The 13064-nt window shown below is 40.8% G+C and overlaps 1 protein-coding gene across 5 annotated transcripts in view; it reads right to left on the reverse strand.

Moving 5' to 3' along the window:
* Nucleotides 1–13064, reverse strand: part of LOC130482703 (bifunctional heparan sulfate N-deacetylase/N-sulfotransferase 4) — a 122762-nt gene that overhangs the window by 55449 nt on the left and 54249 nt on the right. For all 5 annotated transcript variants that reach the window (XM_056855526.1, XM_056855527.1, XM_056855524.1 and 2 more), the window contains exons 4-5: nt 4548–4733; nt 2475–2603 (exon numbers count right to left, since the gene is read on the reverse strand). In XM_056855526.1, the coding sequence (XP_056711504.1) occupies nt 2475–2603; nt 4548–4733 (315 nt within the window). The remainder of the gene's footprint in view (nt 1–2474; nt 2604–4547; nt 4734–13064) is intronic.

A 13064-nucleotide genomic window follows, 5' to 3' on the forward strand; every position in this document is an offset into this window, starting at 1 on the left:
TTACACATACTTAAGTTCTGATTTTTCTAGCCAGTACTGTCCTGGTTTGGCTGTAGGATTGCCAGGTCCCTCTTCGCCACTGGTGGGAGGTTTTTGGGGCAGAGCCTGAGGAGGGCAGGGTTTGGGAAGAGGAGGGACTCCAATGCCATAGAGTCCAATTGCCAAAGCGGCCATTTCTCCTGGTGAACTGATCTCTATCGGCTGGAGATAAATTGTAATAGCAGAAGATCTCCAGCTAGTATCTGAAGGTTGGCAACCCTATCTGGCTGACAGTGTAGGCCAACTTTCCTTGGGTCCCTAGTAGGTTACAATGGTCTCCTCACAGGGAAGCCAAGAGGGAGCAGAAGCCTGACATGCAGCAGGGAAGCTGTAAAGCCTGTGTGGGCATGGCAAGGGTGAAACCAGTTCTTTGAGGCAAGGCAGGAGCTGGAAAACGGATTATAATTATATATAAGCCGGCTTTTCTCCCCAACAGGTGGACCAATGAGGTAACAAGTAAAGCAATACAACACAACAAATTTAAAGAAAGAATATTGCCAGCCATCAGAATACTGTGCCCAAACTGAACAGTCCTGTGAAAGAACTTAGCCTTACAAATGTTTTTAGAAACAAAGACTGAGGAAGACTTCCTCATTCTTAGGAAAGCCTTTCCACATAATGGGTACCACTACAGAGAAAGAGTGTAGCTGTCTGCCCAAAGGGATGGAGCATAGAGATTGATCTGAGAGAGTTGCCATATGATTTCCTATGGACAGAAATGACCTGCAGCTATGTGTTATATGAAAACTTTTCTTTGTTTTAGAAGGAATTACATGTATTTTAATTCAAAGATTTACTCATTGAATTTTTTTAACAATAGATGTTCTATATCATTAGATAACAAATTCCTATGCATACTTGTAGACATTCAGTGTATTTCAAGCATATATTTATTGTTTAAATACAACCATTTTTCTATACAATTAATATGTAATGTTATGAAGTTTTACACGATATCTAAATATGTCCCCCCAATAGCATATGCTGCTAGCACCTGACTGTATGAGGATGTTTCTGTGCAAGAAACTCCTTTTTCTTTGCTACGACATTTTTATTTTCTGCGTACAGTTTTTATTTTTTCTTTCCACTCACAAAACAAAAGCTAATATAAATGTGCTAAGGTAGCATATGATGGAGCAGTTTGGAGCCCTCTCTTTTTCTTAGGTACTGAGTATATCACAATTTTGCTTGTAGAAAATGCGCAGTGAAATCCTAAGGGGGGGATAGTTTTGGCACGGCCAGGGACAGCGCAGCCATGCCACCTCCTGAGCAGTTTGCTGCGCCGTGGCCCACAAGTCAATCAGAAATTCCCCAATCACCCATGAAGCTGATGTATGCAGTTCCACGGGCTGCACCACCATTTTTGCTGATGTAAGTTCATGCAGGCAAAAGAGGGCATTCCTGGGGCAAAAGGGGTCAGGGAGCCGACTAATGTCAGCCTCGCCCCCTGGATCACCCCCTTTGGCTCTGGCATGAGCCCCTGCACTGGAGATGTGGTCTGCTGCGGTTGTGCCAGTGCCCCTACATGGTACTGCCACACTGTTCCCAGGCACCGGCATAAATGCCCATTTGGATGGCGCAAGTGGCATTTACTCCAACGCCAGGGTCATGCTGCCTCCTAAGTCAATTCGCCCCCCCTTATGATTGTACTGTAAGTCCTTCATACTTCCATAAACAGTCGAAACAGTACAGCTGTATTTTCTTGTTATGCATTTTAATGCTGTCAAATCATTAAAATATGTTTAGGTTTGATGACAAAACTATTGGATATGCTTTAATTTTCCCCTCCCAAAAATCTGACCCCCCCTAAAGAAACAAAAAAAATTTTTTTTATTTTTTCTTCAGGGTTTAGAAAATGTATAGAAATCACACATCTCTACTGACCATAAGGAGTAACTGGATTAAATCTCCCCCACCCCCTGGACAAGATACTACAAGCATTTAGCTACAGTATTCCAGCAGACTGATTTCCCCATTCCCCTATTTCCCCCTTAACTGTCCCTCAACTATTCTCAACATCCTGAAAGCAATAAGCATCTGTCCTCATCAGGTCATCGGGGGAGAGGTCTTTGTGTGTGTGTGTGTAAAAATCTACAAAGTACTATTTTTCTAAATACTTTTCTATATGTATAAACAATTTCACTGTGGCCGCTTTTACTGCCTACTGCTAGGTTCCCAACCACCAAGTTTATGTTTAAAAGGAACAATGATATTCAGATGCATCCAATGAATCAGGTGACACATTTTCTTTAAATGATTAAATGATATTAATATGTATAATATTGTCTGGATGCAACTGTTTCTTATAAGGTAGCCAATATTAACCTCTGACCCAATTTTATGTGTGGTTTGGACAGAAATGGAAGTTGCCCCTCCTTCTTTAGCATCATACAGAATTTTACTATCAGTGTAAAATAACAAAAGGAGGTACGTACGGGGTTGAGAAGAATGGTAAGAAACAGTTCGCCTCCTTGGATGCTTTTGTCTAATTCTTGAGGGCCCCCAGGATACTCTTTGTAAAAGATTGTATGGGTGAAAAGTCCACATGTCTGTCGAGGGAGTACCTGAGAATAAAGTGGGGAAAAAGTTCTACAGAGTTGTCTTGGTAGTGCTATCAATTCCTAGGTCTCCTTTTGGAGAGCTAAATTTCTGCTGTTTGTAGTCACTGATCTCTTTTCTTCTTGACATACCAATGCCAGCTCAGAATCCTGTCTCCATTGCCAGGATACTTATTACACATTTTAGTGGTGGTGGTGGAAAGTGCTGTCAAGTCACAGCTGACTTATGGCGACTCTGTAGGGTTTTCAAGGCAAGAGAAGTTTGGAGGTGCTTTGCCATTGCCTGCCTCCCCATGGGCTGAGAGAGTTTTGAGAGAACTGTGACTGGCCCAAGATCACCCAGCAGGCTTCATGTGGAAAAGTGGGGAATCAAACCCAGCTCTCCAGATTCGAATCTGTGGCTCTTCACCACTATGTCATGCTGGCTCTCTAGGAGGAACATGGAAACTCACTAGTCAAAAGTGGCTGCAGAGGGGAGAAACAAAAGCGTGGCCAATCCTTCCCCCATCCCACCTCTGCTGGATTCACACTACATAGCTTATGCATGCAGTCAGAGTTTCACTACATGCCCACTTGGTTGGTGTCAGTGGCTTGACCACATCATTGCTACTCCTCTTTACCTAGATAGTACCAAGTGTGTGGTAAAGTTGGCCTCATCTTACAATCAGCTGCTACGGATGACAGATAACTATATAGATGCAAGAACCACCAAGCATGTGTTCCTTGGTCTGAACCTATAGAATCAGGTACATTCTAGAATAGGTGCTTTGAATTTCCTACTAAGTGGCTCTTTGTATTTCAAGATTGCAGCTAGTTATTCTTGAACTAAATTCATAATTATTACAATTGGCCTCTACCATTTCAATAGGCAACCACAGTTAATGTCAACATGATGTAAAAAGACACCCCACCACCACTGCAGGAAGGCTCAACACTACATCGTCCACCCTAAACATCATGATCCTAAACAGGTTCAAGGAAACATCAGATCTTCTAGCCCCAACTTTTGTCATTTCAGATATCAATAAGGGGCTAAAAATAAATGTGCATGAGCATGGAATCTATTTTATATACAGATCCAGGAAAATCTACACTCAAAAATATTTTTAACCAACTTGAACCAATATACAGCATTGATGACCTCTAATAAATGTTTCTGATTCCCATCTGCCTAAAATGTCTTTGACATTTCCCTTGTACATAATAATCATCTGTGCTTTTGGTTCCAATCTGCTCGCTATGACTGCTTCGGCTCTTACAGCTGCCAACTAGCTACAGCTTTTTATATCAGCAATGGGCCAAGTTAATTCTACAGAGAGATGACCTTGGATGAACATCTTTGACCTTGTGCCATGACATTTAGTGGAAAATATGAACAGCTGCCCTCTCTTTGTACTGGCCAGAAATAATTTCACTTCCTTCGCTGTGATGATTACTTCTTTTACCGTGTCACAACACATTGGCAGGAGAAATATGTGTGCCCGTGTGAGTTTGCTGGGAACATGGATAAAGAATGCTGAAATCTGACACAGAAGTGAAGCCATAGGAGTGGCTCTAAAGTATGTTCCCTTACACGTATTGTCTGAATGCTCATATCGTTTATGAGGCATTTTCCGGCAACATGAATGATATTTTGCAAAAGGAATGCATTGTTTTGCCTGGTGTTAAACCTATGTAAAGTAATTCAAATGAATGGAAAATGTTTGCATAGATCACTTAAAGCCCATTGCTAGTTAGATGTTCATGTCAATTGCCTACTCCTCTCCTTCCAGTTTATACTTTGGAAGAGAACTGGATCCTGAACAGATTGAATTTCCTATTCAAGCAGACTTTTCTAAATTTTCACTACTTTCATATACCACTCATAAAACTCCAAGCAATGTAGAAAATAGCATTGCTTTAGACGTTTCTACAGAGATACAATTATGAAGTAATGGAAATGCAGTGTACCATGATGCCATTGTGGATGAAGCCCCGCCTGTACCGTGCAGGTTTCAGATGAGGGTACTCTTCAGTGCTGGTGACTTTAATACCCCACACTTTCTTCCAGGCTTCATAAAGCTGAATATGAACAGGATAGACACCAGAATGGTGAGGAGCAACTGCATAGCCCATGTCAGTTGGAATACCATGCTCCTGGGGGAAAATAAAACAAAGAAAACAACACATTGTATAAGATAAAAAATATAGAGGACACCAACAACTTTAGCTGTTTCGAGAGAAAATTGGCTGGAATTATTATCTTTTGTTGTAGGTAATATGTGAATGTATATACTGCTGACCTACAGACAGCTACATATATTTTAGCTGTAGAGAGATTATAGATGCATACCAAACCTCTTTACCAGAGCGAGAGATGTGTGTACATGCCATAAGCAGCAATCCCTCTTTCAAAAGTGCTGTCAACTCCCTGAAAAAATATAATTCATCCATCTCTAGCCTTAGTTATTTTGGTCCCTCATCTCAATCATTTTAAACAGCTGCATATAAGGAGACATTTATTTTGTACTAAAATGGCACTCTGTAACTGGAGGAATAAGCACAGATAGAATTGGCCTTTAAGATACCCATAGCTTCTCTGTCCTAAGAGTTTGAAATGCTAAACATTTCACCCATTACAAGATATCAGACCAGAGTTTGACTCTCCTAATGTACCTTTCCACATCCCATTTTTTTCTAATTCAAGAACTGTTATATTTCATTGTACTTATTAAAATATTTTCCTTCTGCCTTTTTCCCTTGATAGAGTGCCGGGAATGGCAAACAATCAACAATGACCTAAATAACACTACTGACAGAACAAACAAAAAGCAGCTCCATTTGTACATTATCTTTATAAACAAGCTGGATAAAATCAAAGAAGGTGGCCAGAAGGAAATTAAATATCCTTCTCTTTATAGCTGCTGAAGATGAAATTCAGTGTGTAATAAAGAAGAAGGCTTTTTTTATTTTGAAGGAAAAGAAGCGGCAAGACTTTGCTTTGGAAATGTAAAGTGACAAAGGATATGTGAGACTCGACCACTACAATTTCTCCGAAAAACAATACTTGGTGCTTGAAAGTGGGTGCACCCTGACCTGGTTAGCCCCAGACTAGCCTGATCTCATCAGATCTCAGAAGCTAAGCAGTGTTGGCCCTGGTTAGTATTTGGATGGGAGGCTTCCAAGGAATACCAGGGTTGTGATGCGGAGGCAGGCAATGGCAAACCACCTCCCAATGTCTCTTGCCTTGAAAACCCTTTGGGATTGCTATATGTCAGCGGTGACTTGATGGCACACACACAAAAAGTGGGTGCAGAGACTGGTTCAAACATTGGTGAATTTTCAGTAGAGATGAATGGGTTGGCTTTTTTTGGCTTCATTACTGTAACATGATTTTGCCTTGCACTGCATTTCAGTTCCAGAACTGAAGCATATGCAGTTTGCTGCAGTTTGAGTTCCTTCTGCTCCCTCACCATCAAGTATCTCCAAGTAGCCCTTTCACTTCTGGACTGGATAAACAAAATACTACCCTTTTAATTTTGGATGGAGTTAGGGCATGATATGAACAAAATACGGCGGTTCAGGATATAGTCAGGTTATAAAATGGTGGATTATGAGTGGAATTGTCAGAATCTGTCAGCTACCTAGTGGTAAAGAAAAGGACTAGGAAACAATAACAACCTAGCCTCTACCAGATTTAACAATAAAAGAATCTACAGGAATCAGTATGTTAAGCTTTAAAAAGAAACACCACAGTAACTATTCTTACCTTCTATGACTACATGTAAATTTGAAAAATAAAGTACCCTTCACACAACTGGCCACCTTATTCCACCCATAGTGGTTACTTGCCTTGAAGAAATGTTGCTGTCAGATCAGCAAAATAAAAGAAGGTTGGCAATAGGGTTGCCAGCCTCCAGGTGGTGGATGGAGATCTCCTGCCATTACAACTGATCTCCAGGTGAGAGATCAGTTCCCCTGGATAAAATGGCTGCTTTGGCAATTGGATTCTATGGCATTGAAGTCCCTCCCCTCTTCAAACCTTGCCCTCCTCAGGCTCCAACCCCATAATCTCCAGGTATTTCCCAACCCGGAGCTGGCAGCCCTACTTAGCAATCATAAACTGAGGTGAACTTCTTTAAAAGATGCAACAGGCATCTTATACAAAACATATCACAAGTGAGTTTTTTGAGCTCCTGTGTTCTGGACAAGCAGAAAAGATCATGAAATCTTCAACCCCACCTTGGGGTGGGGCTGTGGCTCAGTCCTAACGCATCTGCTTTGCACACAGATAGTGCCAGGTACAATCTATGGCATCTCCAGTTCAAAGGCAGTATGTGATATGAAAGATCTTTACCTGAAAACCTGGAGAGCTGCTTTCAGAGTTGACTCTACTAGTCTTGATAGACCAATGGTCTGACTCCATATAAGGCAGCTGCCTGTGTTTGCCTCTCCACAAATCAAGTGCCCACATCAGAGTAAAAGGCAACTCTGTTAATCCGGGCCTTCTTCCGAACATGTGTATGAGCAAATGTTAAGAGTGACTGTCAGTGGAGCAACTGTCTGCATCAGCATGACAAATACTGTTTTCAACTGTGTGAAAAATAAAATGGGTTTGTCCTCTGTTGGCGCAACAAGGCCGTGATGTGAAGAAGTGATCCCTGCTGAATTGCTTTCAGAGTTGTCAAAAGGAGAGAGGTGATGTGAGGCTCTCAGCACTTTCTAAGCTGTCACCTTGCTGAATTAAAAGATTTACATAAGCTCTTATCTACTTTTAGAGCTGGGATGGCTTTTCTAGTATTATTGTTCAGGTAAGCTGAGACTTCCCCTAGGCGATTATTTTTCACTGCATCAGCTTATTGCATATATATATATATATATATATATATATATATATATATATATATATATATATATATATATATATATATATATATATATATATATATATATATGTGTGTGTGTGTGTGTGTGTGTGTGTGTGTGTGTGTGTGTGTGTGTGTATGTGTGTGTGCAATAATATATATAAAATTACACCTTTACCCTATAACTGTTAATGATCGAGAAGAAGAAAAAGAAGAAGAAGAGTTGGTTTTTATATGCCGACTTTCTCTACCATTTAAGGAAGAATCAAACCGGCTTACAATCACCTTCCCTTCCACTCCCACAACAGGCACCGTATGAGGTAGGTGGGGCTGAGAGAGCTCTTAATAGAACTGTGACTAGTCCAAGGTCACCCAGCTGGGTTCATGTGTAGGAGTGGGGAAACCAACCCAGTTCATCAGATTAGCGTCCGCTGCTCATGTGGAGGAGTGGGGAATCAAACCTGGTTCTCCAGATCAGAGTCCATCGCTCCAAACCACAGCTTTTAACCACTACACCACACTGGCCCTTTGCAAAAAAAAAAAAAAAAAAAAAAAAAAAAAAAAAACTGAGATCTGACGAGATCAGGATAGCCTGGGCTATCCAGGTCAGGGCCCGGGTTGTGGTACTGAGGATAAAATCGAGAAGGGAAGACCAGTGCTATACAGTGCTTTTGGTCCCCATTGGGGAGAAAATTTAAATAAACAAAAATAGAAGTATGGCCTCAGGCAGCTTCATGCCTTTGAGAGAAACAGGAGAATAGTTGTTTTGTAGTTCTCAGAATTACAAGAAGTGTTCAGAAATGAAACATCATGGGTACTGCAGAGCTGGGATATTTTTTTAAAAAGCACTGAAATTATATTTTCTTTGTTTTTTTAGAATTTGGTTTCAGAAGACCTTTGGTCCTTTTAGATTTCACTCAGCCTGTGTCACTCAAGTTACCTGTGAGCACAGTCAATATTTACTGCAGTCAGTGACCAGTTCTAATCGAACTTTCAGTCCAACAGCAGTTACTAACCACGGGAGGATCACAGTTGTCTTGAAGAGGAAGTTGGAATATTTTTTATGAGCAGAGCAGCCCCATTACACAAAGTCAAGAGAACAGAGCCAAGGTGAAGGAAAGGGGAAGTCGATGGGATGCACCATGAAATGTATTGATTGGGAAAGGTCAATTCAGTTCAGTTTGTTTCAGCCACTGGCCATGAGAAAAAGTTGCAAACAAAGCAACAGCTAAAGAAACAACAGGTTTAAACAGGCAATCAATACACATATACTACAACACCTATGGGAGGGAAAGCAGCACGGTATTGCTTGATCTTGTCAGATCTCGGAAGCTAAGCAGGGACAGCCCTGGTTAAAGTTTGGAATTCCAGGATTGCTTTGCAGAGAAAGGCACTAGCAAACCACCTGTTAGTCTCTTGCCTTGAAAACCCTATAAGAGATCACCACAAGTCAGCTGTGTCTTGAGGGCGCTTTACATATACAACTGAAGAAAAAGGGAACAAAGAAACTCAATTTAAAAGTCAAGGGAAAACAAAGGGGTTGAGCTAAGCACTCTCTAATATAACAACCAATAAATCTATTCTTATTATATATTGTGCACAAATGTATTTAAAATCTATTCTTATTATATATTGTGCACAAATGTATTTAAAATACATTTGTGCACAATATATAATAAGAAAAGATTTATTAGTTGTTATAATTAGATAGTGTTTAGCTCAACCGCTTTACACACACACACAAAACACCTATAAATACACATAACAATAGGTTTTTGAGAAATGTCCAGGCTGTTTGAACAAAATGGCCAGCACTTAAAATAACATATCCTTGCTGCTGACAGACAAGACCCCCTCCTCTCACCTCAAAATGCATTTGATTATATTTCTGTGCACAGCTTCTTTTTAAAACAGTGAACGTATTCCTCCATAGGAAAGTTACTTCCTCCTTCCCAGCCCCGGTTATAAGAGGATGGGCTGGTTTTTGTATACCATCTGCACAATGGTAGTGTTGAATGAAAAATATGGAACTGGGGAATGTTGTCTGGAATGGCTGCTTATAGGCGCTGAGCGTCTTATTTCATCCGGTGAAACTTCAATTATTTCTTTGTGTGGCCTGACCAATTTATCAATTCAAGGTGTGAGGAGTTTGAGAGCAATGCTATTGTGAAAGAGGCTTTACATTTTTCCCTGTGTAGCTATTGTCTCACAGCTCAATCCCACACAGTTACACCCTTCTAAATCCATTGAAATCAGTGATCTGAGAAGAGTGAAACTTTGCTTAGGATGACACTGTCAAACATCTGCAAATCCAAGCAGAAGTACATCAATCCATTTTGACTGATACATACAATTGGGTTATTGGTTTTTGAATGTTCTCTTCTGGGGTGGGAAGTACATTCCTTAGAGGCAGAGGTTATTGTGAAGACAACCTCTCAACAAAAAAGAGGAACCACAGCTGAGGCCAAAGAAACTCCTGACAGTGATGGAAGCGTGAATAATGTTTTGCTCCTATGTTGAATTTTATCACCCTCCCACCAAGAAGTGGGGTGCTTACAATGGCACCATATGTGTCAGAAAACTCTTTTCTTCATCTAACGTTGACAGTCATTTTTGTACAAACATTAGTGTCAGATCTTGACAACTGTTTTCAAAAATGGTGTTTTTATAGAAGGCTTTTTAGAAGCCTGCCACTCAACTTCTTTGGGAGCTGTACCAAGCCCATTTCAATATTTGGAATGAGAAAGGCAGATTATCATCATCATTTTACCATGGTCTTCCTGATGGGCTAATAATTATATAATGACCACAAATAGCCTTCACACCCTGAAAACGACAGTTTCAAATTTGACTCTTGGGAAGATACTAAAACTCTTTCCTGCTATAGATTTTACTCTTCTGCTTGCTATGTTGTGCCTCAAGTACCAAGGACCAATTGTTGGGCTGTCTACAAAAAGCTGGAAAGACTTGAAGGCCACATATTTCAGTCTGTGCACTGAAGGCAAGATTCTCCATAGCAAACCATTTCTAACATGTTACCCTGTTAGAATAACATGGGCTAAAAGGCAACCAATGAGCATATTCCAATTTATACTTGGAATTCTAATTCCCACATCAATGGGAGTGGAAATTCTTGTTGATTTTAACGGAGTTGGGTCACATCTAATGAAAGTACCCAAGCTTTTGCTATAAGAGAGATAGATATAGGACAATAAAAGTTGAACCCCACAAACACAAATGACTCAAGCAAGATAAATATGCTACAGGAAGGGATGGTAAGGGCTGCTGGACAACAAAATCCTAGTTTCCAAAAGCTGTTAAAAAACTTGGCCTGGTGACTAGAATTTCTGTGGCTGAAGAATGCTTGTAAACATGGGCAGAACATTTAATTCTCACCATGGAATGATCACACCAATTACTTATTCATTGGAATAAAAGACTTCCAAATCCTATACTATAATTTATATGCAGGTTTGAGCTTCAGTACTTCTCAAGAAATTACTGCATAAAAGAAAGAGAGTAGGTTAGGTTGAAGGGGAAAGTGCAAAAGTTGAGAGTGTGGATTTTCTCCTGTCACTGATATGCTCAGATCTCCATGTTCCCTTTACTCTAACCTATCTCTTTAAAAATTTCTCTGGCCCTTAGCCTTTGCAAGAATTTTTGTGCTCTTGGGTGAGGGTCACTAGCTATTCCGGTCTTGAGGGATGAAGAAAATGTACTATTATGAAGAGGGTGCGTTTCATCATTCTTAGAAACTGCAGCAGGGTAGGAAGCAGTTTTCTAGTCTGTTGGGTCATATCCGTTTAATGCAGTAACCCCCTACCTTGTTAAGACTGTGAGCTCTTCTGGAAGTATGAAAGCATTGAGTGGGCACCACTACAAAATGATCACCATGGAGGGGGGGCACAGCCAACCATCAAATAGCTACAATGGAGTCTGGATCCAATCATCATATTTTAGAAGGTTCCAAACCAAGTGTCCTATGATGATAACAGCTGTATGAGTGTTCTCTGTAGACAGAAAGGTGATGCCTTCTAGACTCTTCTGATGCATGTACTACTCTAAAGGAATGGAGGAAAGTCTGGGCTAGCTCTTTGCTTTGGGAAAGAAGTAAGTAGAAATCAGAAAACACATCTGCAGCACCAATGATGCTCATGGCCACAACGTTTGCGATCAAAAATTATCCAAACTGGGACTTGGAGTATTGTGGTCCTTGATATAACCACATCTAAAACCGCAGAAGAATGAACCATCCTGTAACATACTGTACAATATAATCACTTCACTTTTTAAAAGATGATAATCTAATATTTATTTTCTTTGATGGAACAAACCATGGACTATTTCATGGATTATTTACAACAAAATAGACCATGGCCTATCTGAACTAAGAGCTGAAGTTTCCATAATTCAGACTCTAGTTATAAGTTAGCAAACTATTCCACTGTTGTATGGTACAAATTGATAACAGCAGCAGAGCTATGTGATATCGCAGGTGAACTCTTTATAATGCATCTGTGCTATCTGCATGCAATACCTTTCCATTCATAAACAAGCACAGCTGAACTCCTGGATGTCACACAGAGGACAGCTGGAATTACTAAGCTGTTGCATTACAAGAAGCAGAGAGAGATGGCTATGTTCGTGGTGAAAATCTTCCTGAGCAAATCTTCAGGATCTATTCTCTGCTCTAAAAAATGAACTGTCTGCCTTCCTGTCTCCCAAGAAATCATCCAGAAAATACATGCGTCTTATTATGCAATATATCCCAAGGTTTTCTATTCTTATTCAAGTCTGAGCCACAACACAAGTGAACATACCAATGAACAAAAGAATAAAGCATCAGTGCTTTGAGTCACCAGTTAGCTAAATACAACCTTCATAGCTAATAGCGTTTTCTGTGTATGTGTGTGTGTGTAAAGTACTAACAAGTGACCTATGGCAACCCCATAGGGTTTTCAAAGCAAGAGACATTCAGAGGTGGTTTGCCATTGTCTGCCTCTGCATGGGCTGAGAGAGTTCTGAGAGAACTGTGGCTGACCCAAAGTCACCCAGTAGGAATCATGTGGAGGAGTGGGGAATTGAACCTGGTTCTCCAGATTAGACTCCACCACTCTTAACCACTACACCATGCTGGCTCAAAATTTATAGCTTTATTCAACAGTGACCCTTTCTTTTGCCATTATATCACAGCTGACTTAGGCAACCCCATAGTGTTTTCAAAGCAAGAGACCTTCGGAGGTGGTTTGTCATTGCCTGTCTCTGCATCACAACCTTGCTATTCCTTGGAGGTTTCCCATCCAAACAATAGCCAGGGTCAGGGCTGAGAGTGTGTGGCTGGCCAAAGGTCACCCAGTAAGCTTCCATGGACCAAGTGGGGATTTGAGCCTAGGTTTTCCAGGACCTAGTCTGACACCTTAAGTGCTACACCACATTGGCTCTCTTCTGCTTATGAGTGACTGACAACTGAGGCACCCATACATGTCACAGGATATTTACAACTATCACCTCCCCAGGCCTCAGACCAGGTCAAAGAGGCTCACTCTCATCCTGTCCCAGGTGCCTTCTTCTCTCCAGGGGCAGGCCCTAGAGGAGCAGTGGAGTCCGGGGCTTGTGGGACCCT

Source organism: Euleptes europaea, chromosome 9 (assembly GCF_029931775.1).
Source record: "Euleptes europaea isolate rEulEur1 chromosome 9, rEulEur1.hap1, whole genome shotgun sequence".
Taxonomy (NCBI): Eukaryota; Metazoa; Chordata; class Lepidosauria; order Squamata; family Sphaerodactylidae; genus Euleptes; species Euleptes europaea.